Here is a 12485-nt window from a genome sequence, read left to right as displayed (position 1 = left end):
GGCCTGAGCTGGGGGTTGTACGGCCCCTGTGCTGCAGCTGTGTCCTGAGGGAACCAGCTGAATTCCCAACTCATCCCTGACCCCTGCCCACACTGTATGCACTCTGGCTGCACACACCTGCCCTGCCTGCTCTCGGTCCCTGGCCTGGGCACCCTGTGCCTGTATCAGCCTTGACCTGCCCTGCATAGCTCCCAAGACCTCCCTCTTCACCCCTAGCATCAACCCCTTGTCCCCAGTGCTCAGGCTCTGGACTGAGCTGGTTTCCCATCACATGAGCCAGGTCTTCTCCAAGGAGATGGGGCTGCTTGCTCATGCCTCACCTCTCCACAGACACGCTGCTGGGCACCCAGATAGCCCAGCTGACCGGGAATGATGTGGACTCAGGCCCCACGCTGTCCTACACACTCATGCTGGATGGCGATGCCATGGGTACATTCAGTGTGCTGCGGTATGGGGGACGCATTGCCCTGACAGGGCCACTGGACTATGAACAGCGCAGCCACTACACCCTCACCCTGCGTGCCTCTGACACCCGCCATGAGACCGAGGCCAACCTCACCGTCGTCGTGGAAGATGTGAATGACAATGCGCCGACTTTCAGCCAGGGCTTCTATCAGGTACTGTGCACACAGGTGTGCCAGGTGGTGCGGGCTGTCCTGCATGAGCCCCTCTGCTGCTCCTGCCTGGCTCACCTGGCCTTGCAAGGCACAGAGATCCCCTTGAGGATGGGTCCAAGCCTGTCCTGGCCCCTCTCTTCCTGGGCTCCCATCCACGTCCTGACACCCCTTGCGCTGTCGCTGTGGCATAGACAGGAGGCTGAAACCAGGCACGTAGCACTGAGATCAGCAATTGTGGGCCTGCACAGCTGCATGCAGACAGTATGTGCTGGAATAGGTGGGAACAGAGGGAAGGCCAGAAGCGGTGGGAGGTGGGTCACCTAGACAAGTGTTTCTGGCAAGACCCAGCCTGGGGCCCATAGGCAGATCACTGGATGAAAGCTGACGCATACAAGGTGCCGCATCTCTGGAGTAGACATGCAAGAAGCTGGAAAGCCACAGAAATTCTTGAAGATTGTGAGAGCACAGACCAGTGGACCTGTCTGTACATGCTGTTTGGCACACCAAAAAGACGATAGCTGTTTTGATTTGTGTAAAATACCTTTTGTGGAGAAAATATCGGCTATTGAAGAGTTCTTCAGAATAGAGCAAAGTAGAGAAAAGGATCAGGAACTGGATGCTGAAGTTGGTTGGGAGTCACACTAAGAAGGCTAGGTGCTGTGCACATGGGACAGGCCACTTGAGTGTGTCAGCGTGGTCCTGGTGCAGAGGCTGGGGAGGCCCTGGCCAGCAATAAGCTGGGCCACCTTGGCTATCGCTGCCCTGGCCAGCCCCAGACCTTCTTCCAGCCCTGCTGGCTGGCTCCAGGCAAGGGGGAACAGGCACCGCATGGGGGACCTGGCTCTGATGGGCTTCCTCCTCTTCCAGGTGACATTGCTGGAGCACACGCCTGCAGGCAGCAGCATTCTCACCGTGAGCGCAACTGACCCAGACTCGGGGAGCAACGGGGATGTCACTTTCCACCTGGCTGTGCCCAGCCCTGACATCGCCATCGACCCCAGCAATGGTGCGTGGGGCTGGTGGCTGTGTGGGGCCCATCTTGTGGGTTGCTCTGACAGTGCCTGCAGAGGGAGGTGCCCCCATGCCGGCCCAGGCTCAGCCCCTCACCAGGTCGCTGTCTGGGGTGGCCAGTGAGGCAGACATGGTGGGGTGGCCATTGAGCGCTCCCACCGCAGCGTCCTGGACGCCTGTTCCTCCAGCCAATAACCCTAACACCCTTCTTGGCTCCATGTTGGCTCCCAGGCTGACTCTGGCTTTGTGCCCTCACAGGGACCCTCTTCACCATCCGGCGGGTGGAATTCAATGCCAGCCAGCCGACCCTGGACCTAGTGGTGGAGGCCTGCGACCATGGTTCTCCCAGCCTCTCATCCTGGGCCACAGTGCAGCTCCAGGTGCTGGATGTGAATGACCATAGCCCCAGCTTCCAGGTACCGCACTACAATGCCAGTGTCCCTGAGGACCTGCGCCCAGGAACCACCGTGCTGACACTAGAGGCAGGTGATGCCGACCTCTCCCGGGAGAATGCTGGCTTTGACTACACCATCGTCAGTGGCAATGGCGGCAATGCCTTCCAGGTGGAAAGCCGGGTGGCCTGGGCAGGAGGGCATCTCCGCACGCAGGGTGCCTTGGTGCTTGTGGAGCCCTTAGACTTTGAGGCTATCCCGGTCTACAACCTCACTGTGGCAGCCTCGGACCGGGGCCTGCCGCAGCGCAGCACCACAGTGCCTGTGCTCATCACTGTGCGGGATGTCAATGATAACCCACCCGTGTTCACCCGAGCTGAGTACCGCACAGCGGTGAGTGAGAGTGCACCCCCTGGCACAGAGCTGCTGCGTGTGGTGGCCCACGATGCTGACTCAGGGCCCCGTGGCCACGTTCACTACACCATCAGCTCAGGTGACCAGCATGGGCTCTTCCAGCTTCATGAGAGCACGGGGGCCCTGTGCCTGGCACGGCCCCTGGACCGGGAGGCCCAGGCACTGCACACACTCGTGGTGCAGGCCACAGATGTGCCGGGTGGGCACTTTGCACTGGTACCTGTAGCCATCGAGGTGAAGGACGTCAATGATAACAAGCCATACTTCCCAGTGGAGGTGCTGAGTGCCAGCATGCGGGAGAACCTGCCTCCTGGCACACTGGTCACCACGCTGCGTGCCGTTGACGCAGACACTGGTGTCTTCGGGGAACTGCGGTATGCAGTGCTGGAGCAGCCAGTGGGGGAGCCTGGCATGACGGAGGGCCGGGATGCCTTCGCCATCAACAGCAGCTCTGGGGAGCTGCGCTCCCGACTTACTTTTGACTATGAACGAGCCAAAGCCTTCCAGCTCCTAGTCAGGGCCACTGATGCTGGCAACGCCTCTGCCACGGTGACCGTGCGGGTGCTAGTGACAGGGGAGGATGAATATGATCCCATCTTCCTGAGCCCCTCCTTCAACTTTGAGGTCCCTGAGGGTGCCCGCAAAGGGCAGAGCATCGGGCGGGTGCTGGCAACAGATGAGGATGAGGGAGCTGATGGCGTCGTACTGTACTCCCTGGCAAAGCCCTCGCCTTACTTTGCTGTCAACCAAACCACAGGCACTATCTACCTGCGTGTGGACAGCCAGCCCCAGGCCGGGGCCGGGCGTGCCAAGAGGGAGCCACGTGAGATGAGCCTGGAGGTGCAGGCACGCAGCCCCCTGCCTGCCTCCCGCTCGGCCTCTGCACAGGTCACCATCGACGTCACACACACCTCCTTTGGCCTGGCTCCAGACCTCAACCTGCTCCTCGTGGCCGTGGCTGCCTCGCTGGGGGTTGTGGTGGTGCTGGCTGCTGTGGCCATTGTGCTGGCACTGGTCCGCTCTCGACACCGCCGGGGCCGCGAGAAGCCGGAGGGAGATGGACCCCTGGGCCGCGTGCAGAGCGGCTCCCTGCAGAAGCTCGGCCGTGAGGAGCCAGCGCTTCCCGGCAGTGAGCACATTTACCACCAGGCCCTGCCAGGTTATGGGGGCGAGCCAGCAGGGCCCTACACAAGGGGTGGCTCGCTGGACCCCTCGCACTCCAGCGGCCGAGGCTCTGCTGAAGCCGCTGAGGATGATGAGATCCGGATGATCAATGAGTACCCACGCGTAGCCAGCATCACAGCCTCCATGCAGGAGCACATCTCCGCCCGTGGCCCTGACTCCGGCATCCAGCAAGATGCCGACCAGCTCTCTGACATCTCCTGTGAGCCAGCTGCCCTGGAGGGTGCCCAGTGGTTCAAGAGCAAGAAGGGCTCTGGCCTGCTGCTACCAGGGCCACCCCCACAGCTGTACCGTGAGGATGGGGGAGGCAGTGCCTTCCTTGGCGTGCGCTGTGGCCTCAGCGTCTCCTCCCAGCCCCAGGACTATGCCTTCCCAGAGGACGGCAAGCCCTCCGTGGAGGGCTCACTCACCGCCATCGTGGCCAGTGATGAGGAGCTCCGCGGCAGCTACAACTGGGATTACCTGCTGAACTGGTGCCCCCAGTTCCAGCCACTGGCCAGCGTCTTCACAGAGATTGCCCGCCTCAAGGATGAGAGCTCCCTACGCAAGCCCTTCCCAACCAAGCCAAAGGCAGAGCCCAAGCCCCGCATCGACCCCCCACCCCTCATCACCTCAGTGGCCCACCCAGGTGCCAAGTCTGTGCCCCCCAAGCCGCCGGTGGGCAGGACCTTCCCGCACTCATCCTCCCTGCGCCGCTCGCCCATCAGCCACGAGGGCTCCATCTCGTCCTCTGCCATGTCGCCCAGCTTCTCCCCCTCGCTGTCCCCACTGGCTGCCCGCTCCCCCGTGGTCTCACCCTTTGGCATCTCACAGGGGCCTTCTGCCTCCACCATCAGTGCCGAGCACTCGCTGGAGCCCCCCGAGGAGGCCGAGCTCAGGATTTAGACCTGGGCCCATGGACTCCTCCGCCCCACCCTGCAGCCATGGAGTCAGGAGCGGGGCCAAGCCCAGGGCTGCTCTGCATGGGTGCTAATCCGGCTCTCCCAGCACCTTGCCTAGCCCAGAGCTCCCATGGGCTGTGGGTTCCTGTGTCCTTTGGGGCTGCTGACTCCTGTCACTCCTTGCGGTCTGGCAGATTCAGTGGTGGTTTTGATGCCCTATGGACTGCTGATTCTAGTGCTGGCACCCCAGGGTGATAGTTCCTTGTACTGCTCATGGTGTCTCAGATCGGCATGTGGCAGGATGGTGCGTCATGGTACTCTGTGCTCCACGAGAGGCTGGGAGCAGACGGGTGTACCCTGCCCTGCTGGGCCAGGGTACTGCAGACTGCAGACCCTGCCCTTCCCCTGCCACTTACCCAAGCCACGCAGCAGCCTGGGTGCAGCAGGACGCTGAGCCATCCCCGCTGGCCCCTTCCCTGCAGGAGCTCACAGGGCTGGGGAGGAATGCTCCCAGGGCAGGGATGCACTGCTCAGCAGGCCCAGCCACAGCAGCCTGCGGGTCTGCCCATGCTGCCTGCAGGGACGGGGATGGGCAAACCTGCTTCCTGACAGTGAGGGGAGACCCATCCCAGGCCAAGCTGGAGCGGGAAGAGAAGGCAGTGCCAGCTTTCTGCTTGCCTATCCATGGCTGATGGGGGGAAAGGGGATCCTTTGGGGTCTCATGAGCCCCTCCACCTCCCACCACTGCCTGTGACCCTTTTAAGGGCTGTCCTTCCCAGAGCTGCTGGAGAGCCCTGTTACTCAGGGCCTACTCAGGGCCCGGGCTGGGAGGCAGATGTCCTGCTCAGCATAGGAGCCCCATTTCTGGAGGCTGCTCCCAGGGCCAGGTACCTCTGGGCTGTGGGCGCTGGGGCATTGGACACGGACACTGCCCAGGCACCAGGCAGGCTGTGTGGCAGGGCTGGCAGGAGCAGCAGTGGGAGAGCTGCAGCAGAGCTGACCCCGAGGTGGCCTGGCCCTAGGAAAGGCCGCTCAGGGACACAAGCCAGTGACCTCCTCCAGATCCATCTGCCCCAGGCCTGGTGGCCAGCCTGCTGCTGCAGGGGAGCAGGTAAGAGGGGGTACCCCAAAAAGCCACATGGCTTGAAGCTGGCATGGTGGGAGCCAGTATGTTATCTTACAGCCACAGGGTGGGACACCGGGCAGCTGGCCTCCCCCAGGGCCCTGCAGTGCGATGTGCTCACCAGGACACTGTGGGCCACCAGGGACACCTCCAAAATATGGGTAGGTGCCAGAACCCCTGGCCCCTGGGCCCCAGCCCTCTGCAGGGGCTGCTCTGCACCACTCCTTCGTGTCATGCTGTGAGCATGGGACAGAGCCACACTTCAATGGGGCTGGTCCCCATCCTCACTCCAGCACCGCTCACACAGGCAGCCTCGCAGCTGATGTCATGCTCGCATTGGGGTCAGTCCCTACCCAGTGCTCGCCCCACAGCCCATGGCTGCTTACAGTGGAGCAGGGATACATTGCATGGACCTGTGCCCTGGGAGTGCCTGGGTGCTCACAGTTGCTGTGGTCCACACACAGCTTTCGGTGCAGAGCAAGGGCCAGGAACAGGGCTTGTAGAGCACAGCAGGAGCTGCAAATACAGAGTCAGCCTGGGCATGAGCACGTTTGTGGTGTCAGGGAGGACACCCAGCCACCTGAGAAGGGGGTCTGGGGGAATTTCCTTCCTACCACACATTTCCTAGACCTACTCTGTAGCCTCAGCCCAAAGCATGTCAGCACCATGGCTGCATCCCCAGCCCCAAATGGTTTATCACAGCAGCCAAAACCCATCACTTTTGCCCACTCCCTCCCCATTTCCCACTAAGAACCATCTGTGGCTGCAGCCCCATCTCTGTCATTGTCTCAGCCCCACACCTCCCCCTTTGTGCCACAGGCTGCAGCCCAGCCTGCACCGTGGGTGTCCCCATGCCACAGGCACAGTTCTGCACCTTCATCCCCACAGTGCCCATGTGAGTGGGTCCCTGGTGCCGGCAGCCCTGGGAGCTGCTCTGGGAACAGGGCAGTGACACAGGACAGGGATCGCAGCAGCGACGGTAGCACCAAAGGGGCTGCAGGGCCATGCCTGCGCTGCCTGGGAACCAGAGAGGACCCGAGGCAGCCCTGGGAGGGGAGGATGGGTGCTGCCTCACTCAGCACAGGGACAGCCCATGGAGGCTTTTGGGCGGGCACCCCTCATCTCTTCTCTCCTGGCCAGGGTGTCCTGTTCATGGGCACTGTGGGGAGCATGCTGAGTGCTGTGTGCTCCCTGAGCCCTGCTCAGGCCAGGGTGGCCAAGCAGCCCTGCTTCCCCCTGCATGTTTGGGACAGGGGACACAGACAGGTCACCCACACACACACACCACATAGAAGGGTGAGACACACAGCAGCCCCACTTTGGTCTGGGGGGACACAGCCATGGGCTGATGAGCCCAGCCAGGAGCCAAGCCTCCAGTTATTTATTTCTACACATTGTACTACGATTCCTGTTTTCTACTTTGTTTGTACCTTTTGTATCGTGTCTCGCTGAGCTGCATGTATTGGGCGCTGCTCATCAGCCTGCACACTGGGCCATTCCAGCACAGCCTGGACCCAAGTGCCAACTTCTCAAAAAAATGCCTTAATAAACCACACTTGTTTGTACAGAGATGGACATCATCACTGCTGCTCTGGGCCCACATTGTGTTGGGGCACCATGGCACGGCTGGGTGCTGGGGAGAAGCACCAGCAGGTCTGGCAGGTGGGAGACAGACCTGAGGCCCTGAGGCATGGTGGGGCTCAGCATGTGGCTTGGCTGCCAGCAACGTGCCATGGGCCACAGGCACCTGCACCCTGCACTTGGCTCTGGGCAGGTCCTTGGGTGGGAGAGCTGGGACTAACTGGGGCACGTAGGCTGTGCTGTGGCCACTGCTGGCCCCTGGGGCAGACACTGCCAGCTCCAGACAGCCCTGCTGCCTAGCCACAGCTGCCTGCCTCCTGGCCTTAGCAATAGGTCAGTCCAGGACAAGGTGCAGCATTTCAGCCTAAGCACAGTACTGTGGGCCTGGCCTGGGTGCCCGTGACTCCTTCAGTGGTGCATGGTATGGCTGCGCATGTCCTGGCATTGCTGCACACACACGGCCCTGGCTTGGTTGTTGTCCTGGCCAAGCCATGGGCACCCATGTGCACAACTACACCATCCAAGTCCCTTCTATGAGAGGCTGCCGAATCTGGCAGGTAAGGCTGCCACAGTGCCATGGCCCCAGGTCTAACCAGCAGTGAGGTTCAGCATGTCTTCCCGACAGGCACACACACAAACACAGGTACACAAGACACTTCTACATGTGTGCACACAGCTGTGTTGCATACAGAGCAACACAGACAGACAGCACCAACAGCTTCATCTTGCTCCCCTCACTGGCTGGTGAAGGTCTGTAGTGGGAATATACATGTACAATGTGGAGCTCTCCAGTAGCTGGGCTTAGACACAGAGTCTGCCAAGTGGGTGCCCCTGGATTCCCAGTCTCCCCAGTTGTTGACACCTAGACATAGAAGTCCATGAGGCCACAGCCCCACTCCAGCTGCTACAGACACCCACCACCACCACCACCCCCCCCCCCCCCATTGCAGACACCAACTCATCCAGATACACACACACTATGGATCCTCTGGGCTAAGTGGGCTTAGAAAACCAGTCTACCCAGTAGCTTGCCTTTGGATCTCCTCCCCTTCTGTTGCCTAACACACAGAGACACACAGGTGGTTCTCAGTTGATCTCCAGACCATACAGTCTCTCTGGCAGTTGGCTGGGGGCTCCCCCGATCCCTCTGGCAGCCTGTTGCCCCGCCACATGCACACACACACACTCTCTCACTGCCCTCCCTCGCAGGCCACTTCACCTACTCACTGCCTAGTCCACATCCCTCCTGGCTAGCAACAGCACACTCACTCTCTTCAGTTGCTGGCACCATGGGCACACTGGCCCTGTGACCTGACTCCACACACATCTTGCACACACGCATGCACACAGAATAGTCTCCCTGACCTAGGAAAATAGTTAGAAATTGAGCTTAAGAAGAAGACAGCACAGGCTGTGCAGTCATCAGATGCAGGACATGGCTGGACAAATGTACTGACCATCAATCCATTTACATGTGACCAGCTACTTTTACGCCTTTTGCCCATTTTCCCATTTTTTGTTCCTTCCCAAACCACCTCGATCCCTCTCTTTCCTCACCTTTTAGTTCCTCTGCTAAACATCCCATAATAAGCCTTGCGCAATCCTAAAATGCTCTGCATTTTGCCTCTCATAACATGCCCGTACTCCTAGGCAGTGCCCCTGCAATCTGTAGCATGACTGGCAGAGCAGCTCCTGTTCACTCATGCTGATGGGTTCCACCCTCAGACCACAGGATTGATCATGAGCTGGTGACAGCCTGGGCAGAGCTGGGGCAGGGTCTCCCCTTCTCTGACTGGGCTATTGGGGTTCCTCTGCCTGCCACTGTTTCTCTGTTCCACTTTATCACATAACCTAACAAATTCCAGCGCCTTGACCAGTAGCAACAGCAATGCCAGTGCATGCTGGGCATGCTCACTGCTCTGTGGCTGAGACTAACAGGGTCTTTGGCCATCAGGAAGGACCTTGGTGTTACTGTTCTCCCTGGCGTTGCCTGACCTCGGGTAATCCTGACTGTCCAGAGGAGGAGGAGGCACACTTGCCTCCATCTGCAGGAACAGCACAGAAGCATACCCGGGGCAAGCTCCACCCAGGACACCTTCGCGGATTCACTGGATCCTCAGGCTCTCTTGTCCCCTGCCTGCTGCAGATCAGCTAGTCAGACCAGCAGCAGATGCTTGTTAGAGTAATTAGCTCTGTCAAGGCAACCTAATCTTTGCTGGCCAGACAGATCCAGGAAATAATCTCCTGCAAATCTCATCCCACTTAAAGGCCTGCCCAAAGCTGTAAGCAGCTGGACAGCTGGGTGGGCTGCAGCTCTCTGGCAGCACACGCTGCCCAGCACCCCAGGCCCCCAGCCAATGTGTGTCAAGGCTGAGCAGCAGCAAGTCCCTCCAGGCTGCAGCTGTGGCTGCTGGGTCCGTGCCACACAGGCTGGGGTGGCTGCCTGGGGCTGGGGCAGCAAGGAACCAGGAACGGGAAGGTGGGTCACCCCATGTGTGGTGAGGTGGGGTGAAGGTTGGGACATGGGAAGGGCTGCGTGCCCGGCTGCAGGACAAGGAAGCAGCAAGGGCTGTGTGGCTGGGAGCACAGTGCAGCAGACTAGGAACAGCCTGAGTGCAGGGCCTGCGCTGTGCCCTGCAGCTGCTCATTCTGGTGCTGTTAGGGCCCCACACACCTCCCTGCACACTGCAACTCTTCATTTCCTCACAGGGTCCTGGGAAGGGCCAGCACCCAGGACCACCTCCAGCTGGGCAGACACATGCTTCAGCACCACCCTCACACATAGGACAGGTGACTCCCACCCCTGACAAGCGGCTACCTCCGTGTGGTTCAGGAGCCTTTGTGTGTAACAGCAGAAATTTCTTCCCACCAACGAGGCTGGGGACAGGGCTTGGCTGGGTGTGAGGGGATGCTGGGCTGTTCCCTCTAAACCTTCTCTGCTGCACTGGGCCCCATGTCTCCTTGCCCCCAACCCCTAATGGCTGCCCAGCACCCACAATGCCAGCCCTGTGTTCCCTGGCCACAGTCTCCCCACACACAGCTCCCCTGCTCACCCACTTAGCCCCGCAGAGTGCAACTGCACCACGAAGCAAACACTTCAGGCAGGCAACCAGCTCCAGCTGCTCCAAACCACACAGTGCCGCATGCATGGAAATTCTACATATGTTTCCAATTGCAGGGACCAGAAGTGCCCTATGGCTTTGCACAGACACTCACGCTAGGGGCAGCACCCACAGAAGAGTGCTGGCATCCCACAAGGAATGGGGGTACCTAGAAGACACAAGAACTAGCCTCCAGGTGGCAGGGGAAGTACTTGGGAGGCTAGACATGCACTTGGGTGAGCCTGAGGAATATGGGCTGAGGTCCCAGCGTCAATGAGATGCTGAGTGGTGTGTTGTGAACACGAAAGATCCTGGTAAATGCCCACTGGGTCTCCTGGCTGCCTTCCTTCACCCTAAGGGAGCAGGGTCAAAGGTCTGCAGCAGGCACTGCCCGCCTCGGCACGTGGCATCCCCACCTCTCAGCTGCACATATGGTGCAGCTGGAAAGCACTGCCTGCATGGCAGGGCTAAAAGCAGGAAGGAGAACAGCAGGACTTCTACAGCCCTGGCCTTTCCTAGGAAAGGACCTCCACCTACCCTGCAACAATTTAAGCATCAGCCCACTTCTTTAGTGATTGCCACAGGGCAGCTTCGGTGTGGGAGGCACAGCAGCCTGGGCCACACAGCTGGTTTTCCCATTGCCTGTCTCTTCATGGCTTGGACTCTGCTTTGCAGAAGCAGGAAAGCAACTGGGAGCTGCTGGAGCCATGGTGTGCAGCACATCTGCGCATGTGACCAGGGCTGGGACAAAGACTAGGACTAAGCCAAACTGGCCCAGGGCAGATGGGGCCACAGCATCCTCTGCCCCACCAGCCACCTCTGAAACACCTCCTGCAGTACTGCCCTTGGGCTCACGCGCAGGGAGGACAAGCTCCATGGTGTCTGAGGCATCATTTCCAGAGTTCCCTTGCTAAAATTGCTCAAACCTTCCACAACCCTGAGATCTGCAAGTATCATAATACCACTTTTGTGATCCTAATTAGGAGAGCTCCTAGTGTGGGAAGGAATATCTGAGAGAACAAGCATAGGAAGCTGAAGGCTGCAGATCAGCAGCTGTGGGAGCCAAGCAGCTGCCTGTGACAGTGCCAGCTGGACAGCAGGCTGCACTAGTCGCTGGGCGGCATGGTGTGGACATGACTCCTGCCACATGGCCCACCACCACCTCATAGCCCACTCGCACATCCAAGCAAGAACATGTCCTCATAGTCCCCTGAGCCTTCCCTGCACCCCATCCCCCCATGCTCCCAACCGACCAAGACACCCAGTGCCCACAGCCTCCCCATCATCCGTGCATGCAGCCCCAGGTGGCTGTGGTGTGAATGCCAGCAGGGCCAGGCAATGGCAGCCCTGGACGCGCAGGGTATGCAGACATGCTCTGCCACGGACTCCACACCTCCTGGCTCTTGCTGGACTCACTGGTGATGCACAGCCTCTATGCATGGAGGACAGCCTGGGCACTCATGCCCTGGGCTGCAGTCTGCTCATACAGCTTGCTGCCCCAAGCTCTGAGACAGGCCCCAAGGGGAGCTCAGACCTTCCCACCGCTTCCCTGCAGCCACCCGTGGAGCAAGGTTCCAGCAAGGTGCCAGCCTTATGGAATGAGGACCTCCAGCCCTCCCCTCTCTGTGCAGGCCCTGCTGCTCCCGAGAACCCCTCCTTGCCAAGGCCTGCTATCCCCAACAACCACCACACCCCTGCTAGGAGTGCCGGGCAGGAGCTCCCCAGCCCAGTCCCATGAAAGACGCCCCCCAGCCCGGGACCCCTACACAGACCCTCGGCCCAGGGCCGCAGCCGCAGCTGCATCTCCCGTCCGGGCCGTCCCACCGGGCCGCCGCAGTAAGGGCTCCGCCATGCTCTGCGAGGTAGCCGGAGCGGGTAGAAGAGGGGCGGGGAAGATCGGTGCGGGGCAGCAAGGGCCGCAACCGCACCGCGGCGGGAGGCGGCCGGTGCCCCGCCCGGGCAGCCTCTCCGGGCCTCCGGCAAGCGGCCCTCCCCGCCGGGCCCGTGACCGGAGCCTGCCGCGGGCCTGGCGGCGCGGCCCCGCTGACGAGCCGCCGGGAGGGTGCGTTGGCACCGGTCCTGGTCCCGGTCCCGGCCGCGGCACCGAGGGGCTCAGGCGTGCGGGACCGTCGTGACCGGCGGGTGCGGAGCCCTGCCCACCACGTGACTGCGGTTTCGGCCTC

General features: G+C 60.7%; 1 protein-coding gene across 5 annotated transcripts in view; it reads left to right on the top strand.

Annotated features, from left to right (window-relative positions):
* Positions 1-7187, top strand: part of DCHS1 (dachsous cadherin-related 1) — a 98782-nt gene extending 91595 nt beyond the window's left edge. For all 5 annotated transcript variants that reach the window (XM_064441693.1, XM_064441692.1, XM_064441690.1 and 2 more), the window contains 3 exons: positions 331-617; positions 1485-1623; positions 1887-7187. In XM_064441693.1, the coding sequence (XP_064297763.1) occupies positions 331-617; positions 1485-1623; positions 1887-4501 (3041 nt within the window). In that variant the 3' untranslated portion in view covers positions 4502-7187. The remainder of the gene's footprint in view (positions 1-330; positions 618-1484; positions 1624-1886) is intronic.
* Positions 7188-12485: the final 5298 nt, after the last annotated feature.

This window comes from Phalacrocorax carbo, chromosome 1, assembly GCF_963921805.1.
Source record: "Phalacrocorax carbo chromosome 1, bPhaCar2.1, whole genome shotgun sequence".
Lineage (NCBI taxonomy): Eukaryota > Metazoa > Chordata > Aves > Suliformes > Phalacrocoracidae > Phalacrocorax > Phalacrocorax carbo.
This window is presented reverse-complemented; position numbering and strand designations above follow the sequence as displayed.